At 38.2% G+C, this 21,762-nt stretch overlaps 1 protein-coding gene across 2 annotated transcripts; it reads right to left on the bottom strand.

Annotated features, from left to right (window-relative positions):
• Window positions 1-1,672: 1,672 nt before the first annotated feature.
• Window positions 1,673-21,217, bottom strand: TMEM41B (transmembrane protein 41B). Of its 2 annotated transcripts, none has more exons than XM_044425960.1 (7): window positions 21,063-21,217; window positions 15,667-15,784; window positions 12,911-13,039; window positions 10,218-10,311; window positions 7,295-7,399; window positions 6,389-6,527; window positions 1,673-4,981 (listed from the first exon to the last, which is right to left on the bottom strand). In XM_044425960.1, the coding sequence occupies exons 1-7, from the start codon at window positions 21,154-21,156 to the stop codon at window positions 4,812-4,814; spliced, it is 849 nt and encodes a 282-aa protein (XP_044281895.1). In that variant the 5' UTR covers window positions 21,157-21,217; the 3' UTR covers window positions 1,673-4,811. The 2 variants fall into 2 exon arrangements, with proteins under 2 accessions (XP_044281895.1, XP_044281896.1); XM_044425961.1 differs by lacking the exon at window positions 21,063-21,217 and adding an exon at window positions 20,605-20,903.
• Between the last annotated feature and the right edge of the window lie 545 nt (window positions 21,218-21,762).

Here is a 21,762-nt window from a genome sequence, read left to right on the forward strand (position 1 = left end):
ATTTGAGCTCATATTTCTCAATCAGTAGCCTTCCACTTCACGGTAAGCCTATTTTGAAACTGCTGGGAGTTCTAAAAGTCATTTAGAATATAAGATGGAGGTCTGCTGTTCAAAGGAGAAGAATCCAATTGTGATGCACTTGCCCAAATCCCTGGACACATTTAAAGCAACTATTTAATGCTATCACAGCCAGTGTATGCATCTCTTTGTTGAGATTAAAGTTAGGGAGATGAAAGAGGGGAATAAAACTTTAAATACACGAACACTGAACACAATGAGCAGAATGATATTAAGTAAGGGGCTGTACCACAGAAGCTGCAATGCCCTCAAATCCATAAATTAACCAACAACCTGATAAGGTAACTAAGTATGTGAAGGTAATAAACAGGGCTAGTATGGTGTAGTGGTTACAGTGCTGGACTGGAGTTCAGATCCACTTGGTTGTGAAGCTCACCTATTGACTTTGGGCCAGTCACAAAATCTGGTTTGAGAGACTTGGGCATCAGCTTATCCTATCTTACAGGGTTGTTGAGAAGGTAAAATCAAGAGGGGGACAACCATGCAAATTACCTTGCATTCCTTGCAAAAAAGAAAATGCAAGATACACATGTAATGCTAAATAAAACTGAAGTGCTCTTAGTGGGTCGCTTGTCTGTGCAGTCAAATAGCAGTCACCTAATATTTATTATTTTATGTTTCCACCAAAAGATGATGCTCAAGACAGCTAACTTTTTTATCCAGACTGAAAATATCTTAAACATAGCAGAAAAACAAATTTAAAAACTCAGTAAGAAATAAACATGAACAAAACATTTAAAAACCCGTTCAACAACAATCAGTTTACGTGCCGAGTGTCTGCCTAAATAGAAATGTTATTCGTTGGCTGACAGCAAAGATGAAACCAACCTTACTTTCCCCACCAGAGACTAATAAATCCTGGGGGAAGCAGAAAAGGCCTTCTCTCATTTCCCCACCAAATGTGCTTCTGATGGTAGCTATAGCAAAAGAAGGCCCTCACCCTGCTCCCCACTGAAGATCTTAAAATCTGAGAAGGCTTATATAGGATTTTCAGTGTTCAGGGGAAGGCAGTACAAATCTAAAGGATCAGCAGTGCCTTTTAGCAGGTTAGGTTGATATACCAATTATCTCCCTATGTGAACACAAATACTCAGTCTAGTTAGCCACACTCTTGCAACTGTTCATTTGGATTACCGCAACATGTTGCATTTGGAACATGATATCCAACACACTCTTATTGTTAGGGTGGGTTAGCATGATATGCAACAATACCCAGTGAAGCAATGATCAAGCAAAACTGCAGTGCTTTCAGGGTCAAACAAAATACCATCAGGTCCAAACAAATCTTTTAGGAGAGTGAGTTCCAAAGGCAGGATACGTACTTTACTAGAAAAAGCCCACAGCTCTGATGGGGCGAGCATGTGACAGAGCCTCCATAGAGGACTTCAGTGGACAGGCTGAATTGTATGAGAGAAACCTCCATTTGTTTGTTACTCTGTAAAGTTGTGTGTTGGTGTGTATGTTGCAGCATTCCAGTAATAAATGATAGTACCAAAGCAAGGGAAAAGAAACAGTTATTTGTACCCTCATCCTGAGCTACTGATGCACACAAAGAAAAAATATGAGCCTCTGAATATGACACATAGATCATTGGTTACACAATGAAGCAGTTGCTGTTAATTTATTGAATTGGGCTTATTCCACCCTACTCCAAAGACTCAGCACAGATAATATTATTAAAGACAGCACATATTTGAACTCAATATACCACAAAAACCAACCTACCCACCCACCCACCCCCAAAAAACACCATCTTAGAATATGCCTGTATTTCATCCATACTTGTTGCATTTTCATGTTAGAAGTAAAACAGAACCACCATGAGGATGGTTTCATTACCCGCACCACTCCAAAAACCTGTCTTTATTTTTTTAGGTGCCAATGTAATACAGTCTTCACATTTATGAAATTGTTTTATTGTCAGATAGAAGAGACATGTTGTCATGTTTTCAGAGTCATACAACTCCTGAGAATGTTAACAGCTCAGAATTCTACAACAGCTGAAAATCTTTAGCTATTTTTAACATGGTTGCTTCCTGAAAAAAGAAAAAAGCTACTGTTCTTTTTGAGCCAACTGTATAACCAAATCTATTCCATTTTCATTTCATTAAATAGGATTAAAACCATACAGTTCTGTACAACCTAAACTTCTTATACAATGCAAATAAATGTCTAAAAACATTGATAAATACTAACTCAAGATATATTTTATTTTGAACAGCAAAGACAGAATTGAAAATTATGTCTGTGTTGATGCAAATCAGGAAAATTTGGAGAAAGCAGAGCTGTAGTATTGACTACACAATTAGTCTGCAATAATTTATTACTCAGCCAAAAGGGTTCAGCATCATATTAGTAGCACTAGTTGTTACAAATGTATTTTAAAACATCTATGAACAAACCTCTGTGAATAGATCTAAGAGGTATAAAAGTCAATCTAGTTAAACATTTGATTATGCCCCTATACTGTTTTATTATGATGTAATTCACCTGATAAAAAAATCAAGAGGCAATGAAAACTGCATATGTGGAACACGTGACAAAGCATATGAATGTATTTTATGTGCATTTACAAATAATACTGTAATAAAATTACTCAATCTATATTATGTTACAAAGGAACAAAATTGCAGCTACCAGTATCCCTCCATATTCCCCAATGCTCCTGTATTTCATGAGCTCCACTAAAGAGAGATGATTTCAAAGAGCTGGGAAAGCGACATCATAACAAAGCCACAAAAATATATTAGCTTTTCTCTGGCAAGTTCTAACCCAATTTAGTTAAGTATCAAACACAGTAGAATGTCAACCAAAGAATCCCTAGTGGCATCAACTCTGTAAAACAAGCAGACAATGGACACACTCTGAATTAGGCATGATTGAAGTTGCATTCCACCGCTTTCAATGGGGCTTAGCTACAAGTAACTTTTCTGGATTGTGGCTAATGGCTTTTTTAAGTGAACAACCACTGCTGTATTCCAAAGATGTTAATGTTGTCTCTTACATATCAGTTAGCTAACCAGCCTACAGACTTCAGGGTCTCCATTATCTACTCACCTCCATCTTGTGCACTATTCTCCATTGCTCTTAAGCAGCACAGCAGAAACTGTAATATTAGGCAGTCTAGAAGAGCTTCACACTCAAAAGAGCAGCAGGGAGCTTCTGTTTCCAAATGCAAGAACAGTGTGCACTTTACATGGCTTGTAAACTAATTAGTAGGTGAACAACACTCAGGGAACAAAAGACGCAAACCAACATGTACGGGGATGGAACAGGTACCATATTGTAGTTACTCAGACCAGCTGGTACATTATGCACAATGACTGGCACACTAGGCTTGAAGTTAAAGAGGAATAGAGAAGGCTGGAAAGTAATCTGGTCTTGCTTATGAGAATTGTGCAACTATTTGACTGTTCAGTTTACTGCATATATCCAATACAAAAAATAATAACCAGCCTAAGACAGGTCCATGTTTGAAAGCTGTCCTGAACTGGAACAGTATAATGAAGCCCACAAAAAAAGAAAATATCTTCCTAGGCAACAGCAGCAGTTTTCAAGAAAAGGTATCATTACCTTTGCAAATAAAACCCCTAACAGAGGACTTTTGAAAACAGATTTTAGCTTTGGAGTCAATTACCAGGCAGCTTTCCATCAAAACAAGGACACATCATCCTAGTACTAAGAACTATTTACAAGATGTATAGTTTGTACATGATGACCTTGACCCAGAGGATGTACGCATGCATGCATAAACACGGAGCTTCCTCATGCCTGGGCACATCTCATTCATTTCAACTCTAGGGGAATGAAAATAAATGCGCTTGTGCTTGATGGAGAACCTTGGGGGCAACTGGAGCACCCTTGAATCTTTGGATCAAAGGCAGTGCATTCTTGTTTTGCATGGGCATGTTGCATAAATAAAAACCCAAACATAGCATATCTAATTAAACTTAAGTGATTTTTTAAAATACCAATTACATTTGCCAATTAAAAAAGTGATTTCCACCTTTCTGCACTTCAATATACATTTATAAATACATTCTAATGATTGCTATAATTTTGGAAATAGCTGCCATATATCAGAAATACTGGCCAAAAATGAAAAGAATCCCAAATTCAAAACTCTAGCATTTTTATGTGCTATGAGAAAGCCTGATCAGCTCCCACACCAAACCCAGAAGTTAATATACAACATCCATAAAAAGAGAATTACACAATATGTTTTAGCTCTTCCAGTTGGCATTAAAAAAATGAAACCCAGGGACTTATGACAGCCTGGTCAAAGCACCTGTCCCCGCTCTCTAACTAGGAGCTCATGCAGTCTGTTATTCCACTGGGATATAGAATCAACTGTGCAATTCACTATTCTGTAGGGAGTATGAATGACAGTGAAAAGAGGAGAACAAAACAGGAATTAATTATTCACATTAAGTTATCACAAGCAAAATCAGATAAGGCATACATGTAATAGTTGAAATTAAATATTACAGATTAGTTAAAAGTAACAATCCTTTTCATTTTTATATAAAAAGCTATGGTTCACCTTAATATTATTCCAGCTGTAGTTATTTTGCCTTTGTGCCCCATAAATAAATCTGAGCAAGAAGTTCAGTAACATTTTTATCCCTTACAATTCTCTCCTGTTGAATTGCTAAAGATCCAATAGAAAAGTGATAATAGAAACAGTGCTGATCCTGAGATGAAATATGGGAAGTGAAGATCCAGGCTGAGCCTTATTCAAACTTTTGTTTAAGTTTCTTCTGGAAAAGAGCTGGCAGAATGGAGAGTATAGCTAAAATCATGAGAATAAAAACTGAGTTCCAGGAGACAGCTTCACCAGCTGTTGTAAGTTGGTAAAGTGTTGTACCAGCTTTAATTGCTACAAAAGATGGTGGTGCGACACCTGCAATGACAGTTAAGAAATCATATGAGAAATAGTGAAGAACTTCCAATACAATATGATATTTTAAGAACACCTGATCTTATACAGTTACCTTACATAATCCAATTAAGTTATGAAGCAATACACACACACACACTTCTCTTCCATGGCTTTGCTTTTAAATAATTTTTACATCTTTTTAGGCTGCCACAGTGTTATTATTTGTATCCAATTTACACCTAGCGCACTGATACAAGACAGCTTATCAAATCAAACCATAAGTACAATACCTTTACTGTGCAAATATAGTAAAACTAGTGGATACAACTGAGTCCTGAGATACAACTGAGATGAATTGTATATTGTATCCAGAAGTGAACTGCTAAAGGTATTAGACAATATTCTGAATGGGCTGTCCCCTCCACCAGTTGAAACTCTTGGAAAAACTCCGCAAGCACCTCCACATAAAAGCACAGTACCATAAACTAACCTGGAAGTGACAAGCACGTGAATGGCTGAGGCTAAGTCTGATTTCACCAAGAAAGAATACGGTTAACATATATGAAAAAGATGGTAAAATGCATTATTACCATTGCCTTTACTTGAGCATCCATGTTCATTTTTGAACCTGCATACCAGTTCATTTAAGTGTCCATTCAGAATAAGTTAACACTTAATCCATGATCATCATAATCCCCACCAACTGTATTCCCATCTTTTCTCAATTAAATTTCAGTTTGTTCACCTTCATCCAATCTAAGCTAGGCAACAGTGATGTAAATCCATTAGTAAAAGCAGCATTTTTAAGGACTGGTTTCACAACAGGCACCTTCAGAATTAATGGAAATGCCCTTTCATGGAATAAAGTATTTATTACTAGACTGCGCCTGACAGCTTTAATAAGCCGGGAAGGAAAGGTTCTCATTTCTTCAGCTAATTTTTCCACATCCTCAGGTGGAATAAGCTGAAATGTCTTCAACATAAAGTTATCAGCCAGAGTCCCTGTAACATCTAGAACCAATTATAAAATGAACACAGTAAGAGCCAATTTAAGAGGCTTTATCTTTAAAGTGCATTGCAAAATAGTCACATTCCCCTGCTGGCATGATTAAAACAGGCATTTTACATCACTGGATAACACTGGGCAGGCACACTGATAGTAGTAAAAAAGGTTTCTACATTATGACTGCCAAAGTAGGTTCCAGAATAGGATCCAGTATGTGACCGATCTGCAGTATTTCAGTTCTTACATAAAATATATGTGCCTATATTTTTTTGAACAAACAATTAAGATAACAATACAAACTGAGTATGAAAGTTACTCAAAATTTCTAAAATTGTCCAACAGATGGGGCTATGTACTAACAAATCATGCAGAAAAAAATGATTTACATTTTGACAATCTTGAATATTAATCAGAATTCTTACCTAGGAAAGTACCAATGAAAAATACTTTCAGTGGGACATTTATTACAGGAGAGGTTATATTGATAAACCAATTAGGAAGGAAAGGAGTTATTCTCAGAAATATTATGTAGTTAATGAGGTGTTCTCTGTGTCGTTCAACCTGTGAGATACAAAAATGCAGATTAAAAGAAGCCTATCCTAGAAACATAACAATTTAATAATTTTCATTGTAGAAGAATCCTCTTCAGTGGTGAAAGCTGATCGTCAGCTAGCTAACCCACATAAAACAAATTCACATAAAACAAAAAGTATCAGCAGGTTTATGAAAATTCCAAGATTTGAAGAATGGGAAAAAGTATGTATGAGGGGAACCTACGTGAGAACTGACCATTCTCAATGACTGTAGAATACTCACTGAGGCTTCGGGGAAAAACATAAAACCAGGCAAGAGTAGGAATGTAATGAAGAGAGAGACTGTGGGAGAGAGCCACGGCTGACTGACCAGAACACAGTACTGCAACATTTATTGGTAGACACCATGTGTTCTCTCCAGTCACTGAGGGAGTTTGTGCTTCAGTTTGGAAATGAAAGAGGCCACCCCACAAAAGTGAATGTTTCCTATGTAATCAAAGAATGCTCTCTATATATACAACTATTTACATTTAACTTTTAAAAAGCAACATGCAAAAGACCTCTTGGAACAGAGTATGTTGGGAAATGAGGGGTTGCAGTGAGACAGGGAAATCTGGAGAATTTGGCAAGGGTCCCTTGTGTAAGCAGAAGCGCCTTTCTGCTCATCTCTGGATCCAAACTACAGTGTCTTTAATATTACAACTACTTTTAGGAAGCAGAATAAATGGATGATCTAACATGTATTAATACTGAACTTTAAAAATGCAGGCAGATGTGCTGCCAAAGTGATCTTACCTGTTTTGACCATTTCATTGCTTTCTCTGTTAAATATCTATACACGACTGGCCTTCCAACCAAATATGACAGCATATAACAGAAAGAAGCCCCAAGTCCAGAGCACTGCAAATGAATTGGAAGTGATTATCTTACATAAACTCATTCAACTAAATATAATGAACATACAACTAAGAGATGATTGAGGCACTTATCCCTACTCCATCTGGAGACTATCTTCAGGTTGCTCTCCCATGTTTTGTTTTGTTTTTGTATTAAATCTAGGGGTACAGAAAACTAGGGAAAATAGGTTAAAATCTCCAATATGCTAGTTTTAAAACCAGAATGTGGAAGAGCCTTCAAAGATGCGATTCCATTCATGCATTCCAGGATGGTATAGTCTAGGCCAGTGGTGGTGAACCTATGGCACGCCTGCCACAGCGGGCACACAGAGCCCTCTCTGTGGGCACGCGAGCCAAGTCGCCCTAGCATCACCCCAGCGGCCGAGCATCGGATAACAGCGCACATAGGGGCCATGCGCATGCTCGGAAAGGAGTAGCAGTGCCAGGCAATGATGTCGCAAGTGGCAACTCATTAGCCGCAACTCACCCGAGCTTTCGCATGGCCAGTCAGTGCACTGCCAATGTATATATGCATGCTTGGACTGGCTGTGAGTTTTAATACATTCATTTTTATTAACACAAGATTTTAGCTTTGAGTTTTCCTACAAAAAATTGAAATATAATATCTAAGATTTAGCAAATACATGTTCTAATTAAGAGACTGAGATTCTTTTAATGTTGTGCTGTTCCCCCTGGCATATTTGAATCTGCAGCATCATATTTAGTTGTTTTTTCTAAAGTAAAACCTCAGCATTCAGGTTTTATTGCAGTGTGGGCACTTGCTATAAATAAGTGGGGTTTGGGTTGTAGTTTGGGCACTTGGTCTCTAAAAGGTTCACCTGGTCTAGGCTATGGTGTGATTTAGATGAACATATACTTCAGCTTTTGTGCAAGCATGTAGTGGTGTGCTTTTCTATAAGAAGTACAGTACTAAGCACATCTAAGCCCAATTAAATTAGCCAAATGAGTATTGTGTGGTACATGGGAATGTATGTCTGTACCTGCATATGGAATTACTGGATGTTGCAGATGAGAAGTCTCATCCATGACTAGAAGCATACTGGGAGATTTATTTCCTTTTTTAAAAGGTTTAATACTTAGTTGAAACAGTATGTTAAATACAGTCACATGTACAACCTTATTCATTTACATGTAAATAATACAATTAGAACATTTTCTCTATTTTAATTAAGCCAGTTATATGCCAAATTAGAATCTGCTACTCTGGAAATCATGCCAATTAATTCATCTACCATTCAATTCTGGTGAATATGTTAAGAATGCTGAGAAAATTATTTCCAAAATACTTTCACACAGATGCTTCATTTGGAAAAACTGTCAGCCAAGCTGGTCTCTCACTCTTGTACAGTTACTTCAAGGCTGCAATCCTATGCCTAGTTATAAAGGAGTAAACTCAACTGAACACAGTGGGCCTTACTTCCAAGCAGACCTACATAGGATTGCTATATAAATTACTAGACACTGTCACCACTGAATCCCACAAATATTATACAAGTAACATGGGTTGTAGCCAAAGTCAAACTGTTTATTTCAGGGGGTCTAACTATAAATAGGATTCATGTTAGATACAACTTGTAATTTCCAAAGTGATACACCACCAACTTCACAGTTACCCACTCTTATAGACAGGGGAGTGATATTTAGGTGAAACTAGTTTTAAAAAGATTGCACGCAATATGACCTGTTTGCCATTGGAACGGATTACCCCCCCTTCCCTGCCCCACAGCCATCCAAAATATGCTCAAGAGTTGGAGGACCCTGTGGAGCAGCTTTGGGATGCATACAGGTACTGCAAAGGACAGCAAAGTAAAGTCCCATTTCACAAGCAGGACTTATTTTACATAATCCTGGACTTAATCTATATACTAGGATTTTTACACTAAAAACATCATGGCCCACTGTTACTAGGCAGCAATATGGTCAGCAGATATGGTGAACACTCATCCAGAAAGTATGCCCTTTTGGTGAGTTGGCCCCTGACTCATCACCATTTCAAGTAAAAACAAAATAAAACCCAATAGTTATGCCAGTCGTGCAAGATTGCTATAATATTTGGTTAGCATATAGCAATTACCCTTGGATTAATTCATGGATTATCAGGGCTACCACACTGCCTTACAACTGCTTGCCATCTCTGCTTTCTTCCTAAGTAGAAAATAACTGAGGAGTGCCAGGTTCTAAAGTTCTAAAGCTGGAAAAAGAGTCAGAAGATGGGCATTTATTCAGCCTGTTTTGCACCAGCTGTACTGTCTGGCAATTTTCTTCAGTATTCAGTTTAAAGTGGTAGTTATAAACTTCACCTTTAGGGCTATTTCTCCTTTATGGAGTCATCTGCTAGCTCAGGACTACTTAGCAGGCTTTACTGTCTGTGCATTTCTGCAGCAGGTTTGAAAACGACAACTAGAAATCTGACAATCCAGCAATGGGCCCATATTTATAGAACCTTCTTCTTGAACAAATGAAAAAGAATATGCTTTGACAGTTTTTAAGAAAAAGTCTAAGGCATAAAACAATCAGACTTTTCAGTTGCTTTTAACACTGTCAGTTTAACTGCAGTGGTAAGTTATTGTACTGTTAGTTTCAAATTATATTTCTGTTATCATATAGCACTTTGAACCTCCTGGAAAAGTGATATAAAATATTTTGTTTTTTGCTTTACCCTGCACCTAGTTCAATATCACATGTTAAAGATTAGACTTGCTACTTGTATAACACTCTCATCATCTGTTTTTACAGCACAAACACCTTAAATAAATACTTTGGAAGGGAAAGAGTATCCTTCACTTGTAAGTAATACTTACCAAACAAACAAGAAACAGAGCTAGTGGGAAGGGGTAGAGAAATCCTGAAAGTATACTCAGAAATATAGATCCAGGGATGGCAAATGTTTGCAGGCTGGATGATGGGTTTTAGTTAAGGAACAAAATGATTTAGCAATTATAATCATGCAAAGCAATCTTACACATGCTTATTCAGACAGAAGCCCCAGTGTGTCTAAGATAGTTTACTTCCAGGTATGTGCACAGGATGGCACCTATAGAAAAACTAAATTGACATAATTTATTGAAAAGTATTACCTCCCTGTATAGGCAATTTAAGGAATATGGATGCTAGATATATAATTATGGAAGCCTTCGAAGGGTGGAGGTGGGATTCCAAACTCAAAGCACCCCCACTGCTAGCATGGAAGGACCTGTTCTAGCTGTGGTTCCAGTGCTGCCTCAGAGATTACTTTTGGGGGGCAGTGCATAGAGATGGCAAACTCATCTCCTCATGCTCCAGGGCAAAAAATGCAGATGACTGAAATCAGTGACCATAATTCTCTGACTTTAAAAGGTTATGGACAGCATCACTGGATTATGCTACTTGGTTGCAATCCTATGCCCACTCTCCTGGAATTGATTGATCGATGCTTTGCTTTGTATCCCAACCCACTAGCCATTGGTTGTCTGGGCGGCTCACATCATTAGGATTAAGCTAAACTGAACTTTATAGGGCCTTTTCCAAGTAGACGTGTATATGACTGCATTGTTCTTTCACTGTCTGAAACGTACTTATACTACTCAGGCATGTGGCACCCTAAGTCTTCTCTGCCTACAGCCTCTCCACAAATGTCACTGTTTAGGTATACAATGTTTTATTTTTATTTTCTATTTATTTTTCTATTTATATCCTGCCTTTTCCTACAAAGGGCTCAAGGCAGCTTACATCATTCTCCTTCTCCATCTTGTCCCCACAACAACAACCCTGTGAGGTAGGTTGGGCTGAGAGTCTATGACTGGCCCAAAGTCACCCAGTTGGCTCCATGGCTGAGCGGGGACTAAGCATAGATCTAAAATTGTGTAAACATAACCATCACATTTATAGCACAAATACGCTTCCCAGGGAAGTGCAAGTGACTACCTATTGAGCATGCACTTACTATTTTATTTCTATACCACCCCTTAGTCAAATGACTTTCTTACCAGCTGATCCATGCTTCAGTGAGAACAATACAGGTATTGCTTAAATGTGCCATTTAAAAAGAAATAACAGCATTAAGACTGAGAATTCTCACTAATCTAAAACATTCAGTCTAGCGTACATATAATAGATATCCTGCCTCTCTAATGTTTTTTAAAGGCTTTAAAAAATAATCAGTTAATCTGATCTTCTGGGTAGGCTACTTAATTCTGTGGAATGAATAAATTGTAACTGAATGGCACTATGCAATACCCTTTATTATAGCTGCTAAAAGTTGCTCATATGGAAGTAATTATAACATGATTCCAACAACTTTTTAAAAGGCAGTTGAGTCAAGGGCTCATTTCTATGTGTTTTCAACAGCATAGCAAAAACAAATTAGCATATTCTATCCCCACAGGAAAGACACGAATAAAAATAAAGCTGCTTGTTTTAGCAAGCAGACTATGTGTTAAGAATTTTCTTTCAGAAGTGAATTCACAGCATCAAAATGTTTATGTGAATAAGTAAATGCTTCACGAATGCCCTTGCCCCCACTGACATCTTACATGCAGCTGAAAAATACAGGATTAAATCTGTTCATGTTAGCTTTCGTCTTCTTAAAAAACTATTTTTTCAAAAGTCACTTCAATTATTGACTCCCATGGCATTCCACCCACAGATTTTACTAAGTTAATTATTATTCTATTGTATGAAACTGCAGATTCATTTTAAATGAATAAATATAATGTTGTGCATTGAGGGTTAACTTGAACCTGCGTTCAAGCCTCTGCTTGGACTATACTGGAATCATTAGTTCATGAGGTTTCATTCCTTCTCCACACAAGTGGAATTATCTACCTCACAGGATTGTTATATGAATGAAATCAAATTTGTTCATAATGCACTTGAGGGCACAGTTGTAGGGCTGCAGCCATTTCTCTCAAAACACAGCATTCCCAGTGTGAAAGCTCAGTCATGGAATGTGAACTAGATAAAGAAGAGATGGAATGTGGCATGGAAATGTCAAAATGAGTGAAATTTCTCAGATAGCTGCTGAGACCCAAATAACCTCAGGTTCAGGGAGACACTCTAGAATAGGGAGGGTCTGAGGAAGACGGTTGTGAATTTATTAACCCAGTGAACTAGTGTCAAGTCAAGGTCATTGGACTACAGGGGCCTTTTGACTAATCCAACAAGGTTCCTATTAACCTTTGGACAGTATGGGAGGTGGTGTAAGGGTATGAAGTAAACAGAATGTGTGAAAATCAGTCTTCCTGTTCCAGCAACAGTAGTCTCTGTTGCATCAAAGAGCTTCTCGTGAATGGAAGGAAAGCAATGGATTCAGCCTTCCATCTTGAAAGATGCTGAGTACGCTGCTCAGATGCTGCAAGGGACAAGGGAGGGATCCTTCCATTCACTTGTCTTAGGAGCCAGAGCACACTAAGCAGAGGGATCACCATTGCCATACAGGAATAAAAATGTCTAAAAGGTATTTCACAACAAATTCTATGTAACCATAGGTGGGGGTTGGGGGGCATTTAAAGGATACAAAACATAGGTAGCAAAATAGGCCACTAATACTTGTACATAGAAGTTATCTTTGTATTTAGAAAGAACAGTTCCTAAGGCTTTAGCATCATCCATATCTCTAGGAATCTTTATACACTGTCTCTCCTCTCTGTTGAAAAAAAAAATCAGGTTACCAACAAATTAAGCTATCACTTTCCATCCAATATTAATGATACCAATGCACACAAGTCACCAATGTTCTTATGAGGCAAGCATTCAAACATTTCTAGTGAAATAGTGATTACACTCATTTTGATGTAGTGGCTTCTCCAATCCCATTATCCCACTGTGTGTAACAAGAGTTTCATCAGAGTGGGCCCTAACTTGCCACCACTGCTGGTTTGTAACCCATTCAGATTTTAGAGTTACTTCCAAAAAAAAAAAAAATCAGTCAATAGGGCTAAAATTACCAGATAATTTCAGAAGATCAAAATCTTTGCCCTGTCTCCTCAGTAATTAACCAAATTCAAAGTCTATGTTCAAAACTAGGTCACATTCAGCAAAATATGCCACTCCAGTGCAAATATTTTAACAGTTCCTAGCAGCAGATGAAAGACTTAACGTTTTTCAAGCTTTGCACTGTTTGAACTTTTTATCTAACTTACACACAGGAGAAGCTTTTGATTTAGTGTCAAAAAAAGAGCTAGTAAGGAACAATACAATCCTTTACATGTATTCTTGGGAGCAATCATTTTAATCATGAGTTTCAAGCATGTTTGCTTTGCAACCCCCCCCCAAAAAACTTATGGATTTAATTCCAAAACCAAACAAAGATTTGAGCGATCCTGGAGCCTATAGACCTATATCTTTAATTAACCATGATGTGAAAATTTTTACAGCAATATTGCCAAAGAGGTTGAATAATTTTATTGGTAATTATGTTAATGTGGATCAAAGCCATTTTCTAATAGGTAGACAGATGGCAAATTTGACTAGAACAGAATTAAACATAATTGAATATAAGAAAAATTTAAAAGCTGGTATAATAGCATATTTTTAAAGCTTTTGACTGTGTGGAATGGCCAACAATAAAGGCATTAATGGAGATAATGGTGTTTGGTCCATGATTTAGAAATATAATAAATCAATTATACTCAGAAAACTTTGCAACAGTGATAGTGAATGATGGTATAACAGAACAAATATCCCAGGCCAAGGTACTAGTCTGGGTTGCCTTCTCTCTTGCTTTAACTATAGAACTGCTAGCAAATTGTATTAGAAATGATAATTCAATAAAAGGTATAGGATTTGAGAATAAAATTAAGATTATTTGCAGATGATACATTCTTAACAATAAAGGATCCAGTTAAGGTTATGGACTAGATTAAAATGCATTTAACAGAATTTGGAGAAATAACAGGTTTACAAGTAAACTAGGACAAATAGGTGATACTATTTAATAGTAATAAAGTAGAAAAGGATGAGATTAAGAGAAAGTTAGAAGTTAAGATATGTAAAATTATTAAGTATTTAGGGGTAAAATTACAAAAATGCAATATTTAAGAGGGAATAATTTTGATAAAATATGAAATGAAAGAGAAAATGAATGAATTTAGAAAGATTGATTTATTATGGTTTGGTATAATAGAGGCAATTAAAGTGAAGATTTTACCTAAGATTAATATCTTGTTCAGGATTTTGCCAATCAAGTTAACAGAGAAAGATTTGAAAGAATGGCAAAACATGAAAGAAATTAGTAAAATGTTTAATTTAAACATTGAAGCAGACCCCGGCCTCACATTGTCATCATTATTTAGAGAACAAGTGGGACAAAATATTAAAGACTTTAAAATTAAACTGTAGTAACAGTAGTAAGATTAATAATAGCAAGAAATTGGAAAGTAAAACGTGATTATCAAATAGAATACTGGTACAAAGAAATTTGGAATATAGCTATTAATGATAAGTTAACTTCCAATATTAAGTGGAAAGAAGGTTTGATAAGCAAAGATAATTTTCAAAAGATTTGGAAACTGTTTATTGAATATGTCTGAACAAAAGGAATGGGGTGTGAACCATCACAAGTATCAGTGCAGGAGAAACAAGGAACAACTGTACAGACAAGTTTATACTACAAATATAAGCCAATAAATGAGGCATCTCACAACAGTTCCAAGCAATCTCAAGTCTACAATGGCAAGGTTTTTTGTGTGAGAGGGGAGGGTCTTGAGCAGAATCTGTTAAAAAAAAAACTTGAAATGAGCATCAGAAGAGTTTATCTGTAGTTGAAAATTGCCTAGTGAAGAGAGTATTTGCTGAAGTTATGCCTAACAGCAAAAGCTTGAAAAGAAATAATTGCTGAAAATACAGGATTGTATAACTGATAGGCATTAATAAGTGCTTCTTTAATCTCTAATCCCAGAATTTAAGACTAGCTACCGGGGAAATTTACATACTCTCACAAGTAGAACCAAAGGCCACAGTTACCCAGAAATTTGGTGCATTATATACCATATTACCCTGGAAAAAATAAGTTGGCATTACATGCTATCCTGGGTGGATGCAACTGTGTCCATCTTTGAACAACAATTAACTGGCTGATGGGAGAGCACAAGCAGAACATACTGGGGTGTGTTGAGAATTCCTGAAACACTAGACATTTTATACTTTCTCTTTCTGGAGGATCTCTTGAACACCCTCCTCACCCTGCCAGATTTCTACAGACCCAAAAGTTTCTCCAAATACATTTCACAAGAGTTTCTGGAAACAAAGACACATTCTCTCTCATATACTTACTCACTAAGCTGTGGAAAGTTCTGATATACAAGAAACATAACAGAGGCAGCTATTAAGAAGATGCACACTAATATGAGAAGTGACATTCGTGCAGATCCACCTTCTTTATGAGCTTTTCCTGAAATGGAAAAAAATAAGATTAATCCAAGAGTGTTTATATGATTACTAAATGGTTGGGGTGAGGAGGGACTCTGAAGCTATATATGCATTTTCCATTTCTTTTTACCCTAAAACCACATTTAGAAGCAGGTGCAATAGCAACAAGCAATCAAGCCAAACAAGAAGCATACCTCAATATTAAACTTCATTAACTGTGACTTAAACTCACAAAATCTCCATCGCTCAAATGGCAAGAGGAAACACAGAATGATAACATCATTTGAGAACTTCTAAGCAAGCAAGCAAGCTGGTTATATTTGCTGGCTGGAGTTTTGCACAAGACTCTCACTCAAAGATCTCCAATACCACAGGTCTATAGCATTGCCTTCCATAACACAGGGAGACTTGAAGGTGAGATACACTCAGTCAGTCCCTTTGTTGTACTCAGTTCATTGCACATTATGGTTTACACAGATGGTGCTACTTCCCCTGTGCAATGTGGGGGACTGATCAAGATGGCCTGCCCTATAGCTAATGAATCCAGATGATTTCCAGAGGTCTCTAGGAAGAGTTCCACTTAAAAGGACTAGGAGTTCTGTAGAAACCTATAAAGCCTTACTTGGCTTGGGAATGCAATACCTGACAGTGTCTTGTCTGTCTGACCTGAATCACTACACTACAATCAACACCTGAGGCCTTCCTCTAAATGCCACCTCCAAGGAGGCCTGGAAAAGGGCCTTTTCAATGATGTTTCTTCCCTCAAATAATTCCACTGCTAAGCCCACTGTAATCCCAATACTGTAATCTTTTCAATACCAAGTTAAGGTCGCTCAGGCATTTAATGGCATACAGTGAGGGCATCTATGTCAACTGGCTTCAACATGCTTAGCATTCTATTGAAACTGTTTTGAGATAATTATATTGTTGTAAATTTTGCATACACAAATGTAATGCTGTAGTTTATCTATGGTTTCTGATCTGATGTGTTTTGAGCCATCCAGAGAGCTTTGGCTATCGGATGGTATAGAAACTGACTTAACACCATTAAATAGCTAGGCTCTTGTCTAACCTAAGTGTAGGCAACCTTTTGATTCTGTGGTGGCCATGTCTGGAAACCAGAGAACTTCTCATGGGCATAACCATAACATGGTTACCACAGGGGGACACAGGTAGTTCCAAAGAACAAGAAGCCTGCTAAGAAGCATTCAAGCATCAAGTGCTCCCATTTTGCTTTGAAGTATCATACCTGCAAGTGAGAAAATATAAAAATGTATTTCAATAAGAGAAGTAGGGTGTCTCAGTGGATACCAAGGAAGGTATTGGAGGGGTAATGGTGTCCATGATGGGTTCCTATGCTGCAGGTAACTATCCTATTTCAGAAAATCAGAGAACCTACCAGAAAGACTAGCCTGACCCCATCCACAAGCCAGAAGAGCAGCAGCTGAAAGAAGCATGTTTCTCTTTCTCTGCGAGAAAGACTAGAATGCCAGTCCAACTGCCAGTTACTCTAGGACTGCAGAAAAATGTACTTTGACTTTTGTCACTAGCTAGGAAAAGATGGGATAGTGATGTACATAGCCACATGTAGTATGTATCTACATGTTGGCAGGGAGGCCAATTTGTCCAAATCAGATGATACTACTGTCATTATGTAACTTCAAGAATTGATACCTAAAATGTTCTCGTTTGCTTCTTCCCTTCCTATTCCTTTTTGCTTTTGTATCATACTTATCCAAGAAGGAACTTGCTTGTCTTTCACTTTTTGCACAGGACTCACACTTTAGATACTTTATAAGTGATTATCAAGTCAGACAACAGAACTGGTAATAATGAAGAAAATGTACAAAATACTTTGAGTCAAACCATGTGAGAAATGTGTTTCTTTGTACTTAAACACACTTAAGTCCACTGTTTTCAATTACTTTGAGCATAAAACAATTATTACAAGCTCACTAAGCACTTTTAAATACTATGCATGAACTAGTATTTTGAGAAACACAAGTCAATTTGGCAAAGTAATTCATACTTGCTCAAGTATAGACAACCACATGTTGGGAATTACATGAGCAGAGCTGGCCGGAGCCAGGGGTCAGACTAGATGTCCCAGGAGACTCTTCAGTCTCACTCCCCCCCCCCCATGTTTCTAAGTTTACAGTCACAAGTTCAAAGGAGTGCTCACCTCTTTATGAGTGGTGGTAATCAAGTAGTAAGTGTATCACTTAGGTTTTCTCCATAGAGAGAGATAAGAAATCTGTGCATGATAATTTATCTGAGAAAAATTTTATTCAGAGAAGCAGTGGTGTGATAGAGCTATTGCATAGCAAGCTGACTCAATCACCCAGCCTAACTTATTTGCTCAAGAGCAATAATAATCCCAGAGCGTTTACTGCAACTGGTCATGCCATGATTGTGCAATGTGTAGAGCATTTTCCTCTTGTGATATAATTATGAGCCAGCAGGAACAGAATAGAAATGATGAAGCATTCATATAAGTTTTAAACAATCCTATGATGAGTCATAAAAATTACGAGACCTAGTAGTTTTCCTAAAAGTCAGCTTGGTTCTTACCAAGCTTACAAGCTTTTCTATTGCCTTACATATTAAACAGAAGACATGGCATTTGAACAGCTGCTGCTATCAAAGCTTTCATTACTTCTCTCATAAGAGAGACCAGTGTGACACAGTGGTCAAAGTGTTGGGCTGAGACTCCGGAGATCTGCATTCTTGCCCCTTACTCAGTCATGAAACTCGCTGCATAGACTGTGGGCCAGTCTCTGATTCTCAACCTAACTTATTTCACAGTGTTGCTGCAAGGATAAAATGGAGAAAACTAGATAAGCCACCTGGGTTCCCTGCAAAAAAACAAATAACAAAAAAACCAAACCAGGTGGGATATAAATGTAATAATGAATACATCTCAGTGCCTTCCAGCTGTCCTCAGAAGCATAAAAAGAAATTGGATGCTATCATTACTGTCAGCACTTGACAGAAAAGAAAGTGATTATCCTCTGCCTACTTCAGGAAAAAATGAGGAAAACAAAAAGCTGTAAATTAAGAAGTTGACAGTTTTCTACTTAAGTGAAATATGGAAAAAAGTATCAATACCAACAATGTGATCTGTTTGAAATTTTAAATGGAAAGCACTCTTCAGCATAATTTTCTTAATGGTATATTTTTTATTGTTTCGTTTCCATTTCACATGCTAGTTTCTAAGAACTTCAACTTTACAGGCAGCTAAACAAAACTTTTACTTTTGCAGTACATATGTTTTGCTATCATTTCAATTTTTCTGTGATATACTCCTTGCACAAGGAATATATCAATATGCAATTTGGAACAACTTCCATTGGAACTAAATTTTAAAAATTGGGCCCAGTCAAATAACAATACATGCAAAGAAATGAGAGTGAACATTAGGTAGCATTCCGTTATCCCAGTAATATTAGAAGTTTTTATCTGTAAAGGCTGAGTTACAACTACAATTTAGTGAAGTCGCTTCAATTACTATGCCAATATAGAACAAAGTTCAATAAATGGTATTATAAAGAACTTTGTATTGATGCAGTTTTGTGCTAAGCTCACTATACTACACAAATAATCTTAAATTAAGATTATAACATTAATCTTATAGTTCTTAACTGTAGTCATTAGGTCTCACAGGCCCCAGCAAAAAAAGTACAGTTGTTCACAGAACAACTCACAACCTGGTAGGTCATTGGGTTTACTTGTTCTGGCATCATATACTGATTGGCCGCTCGTTCTGGAGAGTCCCTCTGTTGACCCACAGGCATGCTAGACCTCCTCCTCGTCTCTTTCCCCCACTGTAATTGTGACTCCTTTTGCAGTTGCCATGGCTTCCCCCCATTCTTTATTTTGGAAATTGCATTTGTAATTTCCTAACTGAGGGCCACTGATAACCCCCCTAAGGTACCCAACTGGTTTGCCACTTTTTCTGTGCCAGAAAATAGCACAAATGATCAGTGATTTGTAATTTTCTGTGACAAATTCAATTTTTTTAATGTCTTTCAGTAAAGTTAGTTCATTTATGGGAAAGTGACCAGAACAACTTAAAGTTTAGTGTTTACTATGCTTCCTCAATTCCTCACTCGCATTTCCAAAACTCTGAAAACATAGCTTAGAACACAGCATTAAAAGCTGCAAGTTCCCTGTTACAGAATACCTTATGCCAGATTTTGATGTGCTAATGATTTTCTAGTGTGACGTGGTACAGACTAATAGGAGGGCCTGCCATGAGAGTCACTATATTCAGCAGCTTTCCTTAAGCAAGACAACAACCATGCAGCCTGGTGTGATGAGAGTTGTAGTCCCAACGAATCATGAGGGCACCAGGTTGGGAAACACTAACATAATGAAATTTCCTCTTTAAGGAAAACACAACAGTTTGACCAACTTTATCAATGTGAAGACTTGAAAGAAGTTACTTTTCTGACAGGTTTAATAGATGTTACTGGTATTAAAGACAATAAAAAGGTGTGACAAGGTATAATAACCTGAATGCTTGAATCCCATTGACCTCAGTGGAACCTGCCAGCTCAGTCTCAACTACCTCTCTTTGGTGACTTGCAAAGTCGTATTTCCAATATACAGCTATCAGCAGGAATTTAGCTGCTGACTACACTGCATATTCCAAACTGCCTTACACTATCCTTCATGCATAAATGCAGTTTCATATATTGTACTTATGCACGTTTTGTTGTGTGTTGAAAGCCGCAAAGTTTTGACTAATAGCAAACTGCCCTCTAACACTCAAAGAGATTTATGACTAATGAATCTGGGTCACCTACTTTTAAACTAACACGAAAACACTACCCTACACACCGCATCCTGTGTATATCCATCCACACTCACAAAGTCCAGCAAGTGTCCCAAGTACGGCCTCATACAGGCCTCAACTCCAGAGCTGAGCTTCAAGCACAATAAACATGAGCGTGCCTCAGAGCATAGGCAGAGTGCCCGAGAAACTGAAACTAGCCCGGTAGGGACTACTTAAGAAGGCTTCTTCGGCATAGACCTCGATTTCCAGATAAAGCTGAATCCCACCGCTTCTTGTAAGAACACTGCGCGACAGTTCCCGTTTCTCTAGTTCGTTTTCCTCTAGTTCATCCCTGCGTCTCCTGCCCCCGCGCCTTACTGTGGTTTATGCTTCGGTGCTCGCCACAAGCATTTCGCCCGTAGCACCTCCAGCACGGCCAATTTCGTCCCTGCTTCGTCCCCCACGTTTGCTCACACGGACTCGAACACTCTCCGCGCGCGCTGCTCCCGCTCGTTTTTCCCACCTGCGATCAGCTGCTGATGTCGCTGCAAGGCAACCTCTGCCTCCTTCAGCGTTGCCGTCTCCGACGGCCTCCCCGCCGAGCCCCGCTGCGCCATCGCCCCTCCAGCAATAACGCCAACCGGGGAGCCGGCCGGCAATCGCACAGGCCCGGCTCAGCCTTCGCCGGCGCCAAAACCCGCGAGAGCGAGCGGGATTGGCCACGCCACGCCACGCCATCGCCTCTCCTGATGCTCACGGCGCAGGCGCAGAATCAACTCTGTTCAAAGTCTTGATGATTCTACCTTGTCCTTCCAACACGTTGTTCTTCAAGTGGAGGAGGAGTGGCGTGCATGTTTTTGGGAAAATATGGTACATTCGAGTTCCGTCTCTACCACGCGTAGAAGTCGAAGGAATTGTCTTTAAAGGTTATTCCTGTGGTAGTATAAGGGGAGGGGGTTGCAAGTCCAATTTAAAACAATGGGACTTACTTCCAAGTAAGTAGGCACAGGAGATGCCTGTGGTACAGGATAAGTCCGCCTTCTCTTCTGCTCTGCAGGACCATGGTGTGCAAATATTCTGCGGGAGAACTAGATAGTTCTAGTGCAGAATTTTTGTATGCTTCCGGAAATAAGGCAGACCGCCTTCATTGGGACGCAGCGTGCCAAGGGAGGCACCTGCTTTTTTTCGACGCCAGGTGAGATCTTTTTATTTTCCCAGGCATT

This window comes from Varanus komodoensis, unplaced genomic scaffold, assembly GCF_004798865.1.
Source record: "Varanus komodoensis strain SLA01 unplaced genomic scaffold, ASM479886v1 scaffold16, whole genome shotgun sequence".
Lineage (NCBI taxonomy): Eukaryota > Metazoa > Chordata > Lepidosauria > Squamata > Varanidae > Varanus > Varanus komodoensis.

Excerpts from the sequence above, each read along its gene's own strand:
- TMEM41B (XM_044425960.1), bottom strand. The coding sequence starts at position 21,156 with ATGGCGCAGCGGGGCTCGGCGGGGAGGCCGTCGGAGACGGCAACGCTG. Across the intron at positions 13,040-15,666 it reads AACTTTCCACAGCTTAGTGA|AGAGGAGAGACAGTGTATAA; the intron begins GTAAGTATATGA and ends TTTTTTCAACAG. Across the intron at positions 4,982-6,388 it reads TTTCATTGGTACTTTCCTAG|GTGTCGCACCACCATCTTTT; the intron begins GTAAGAATTCTG and ends CTGTCATTGCAG.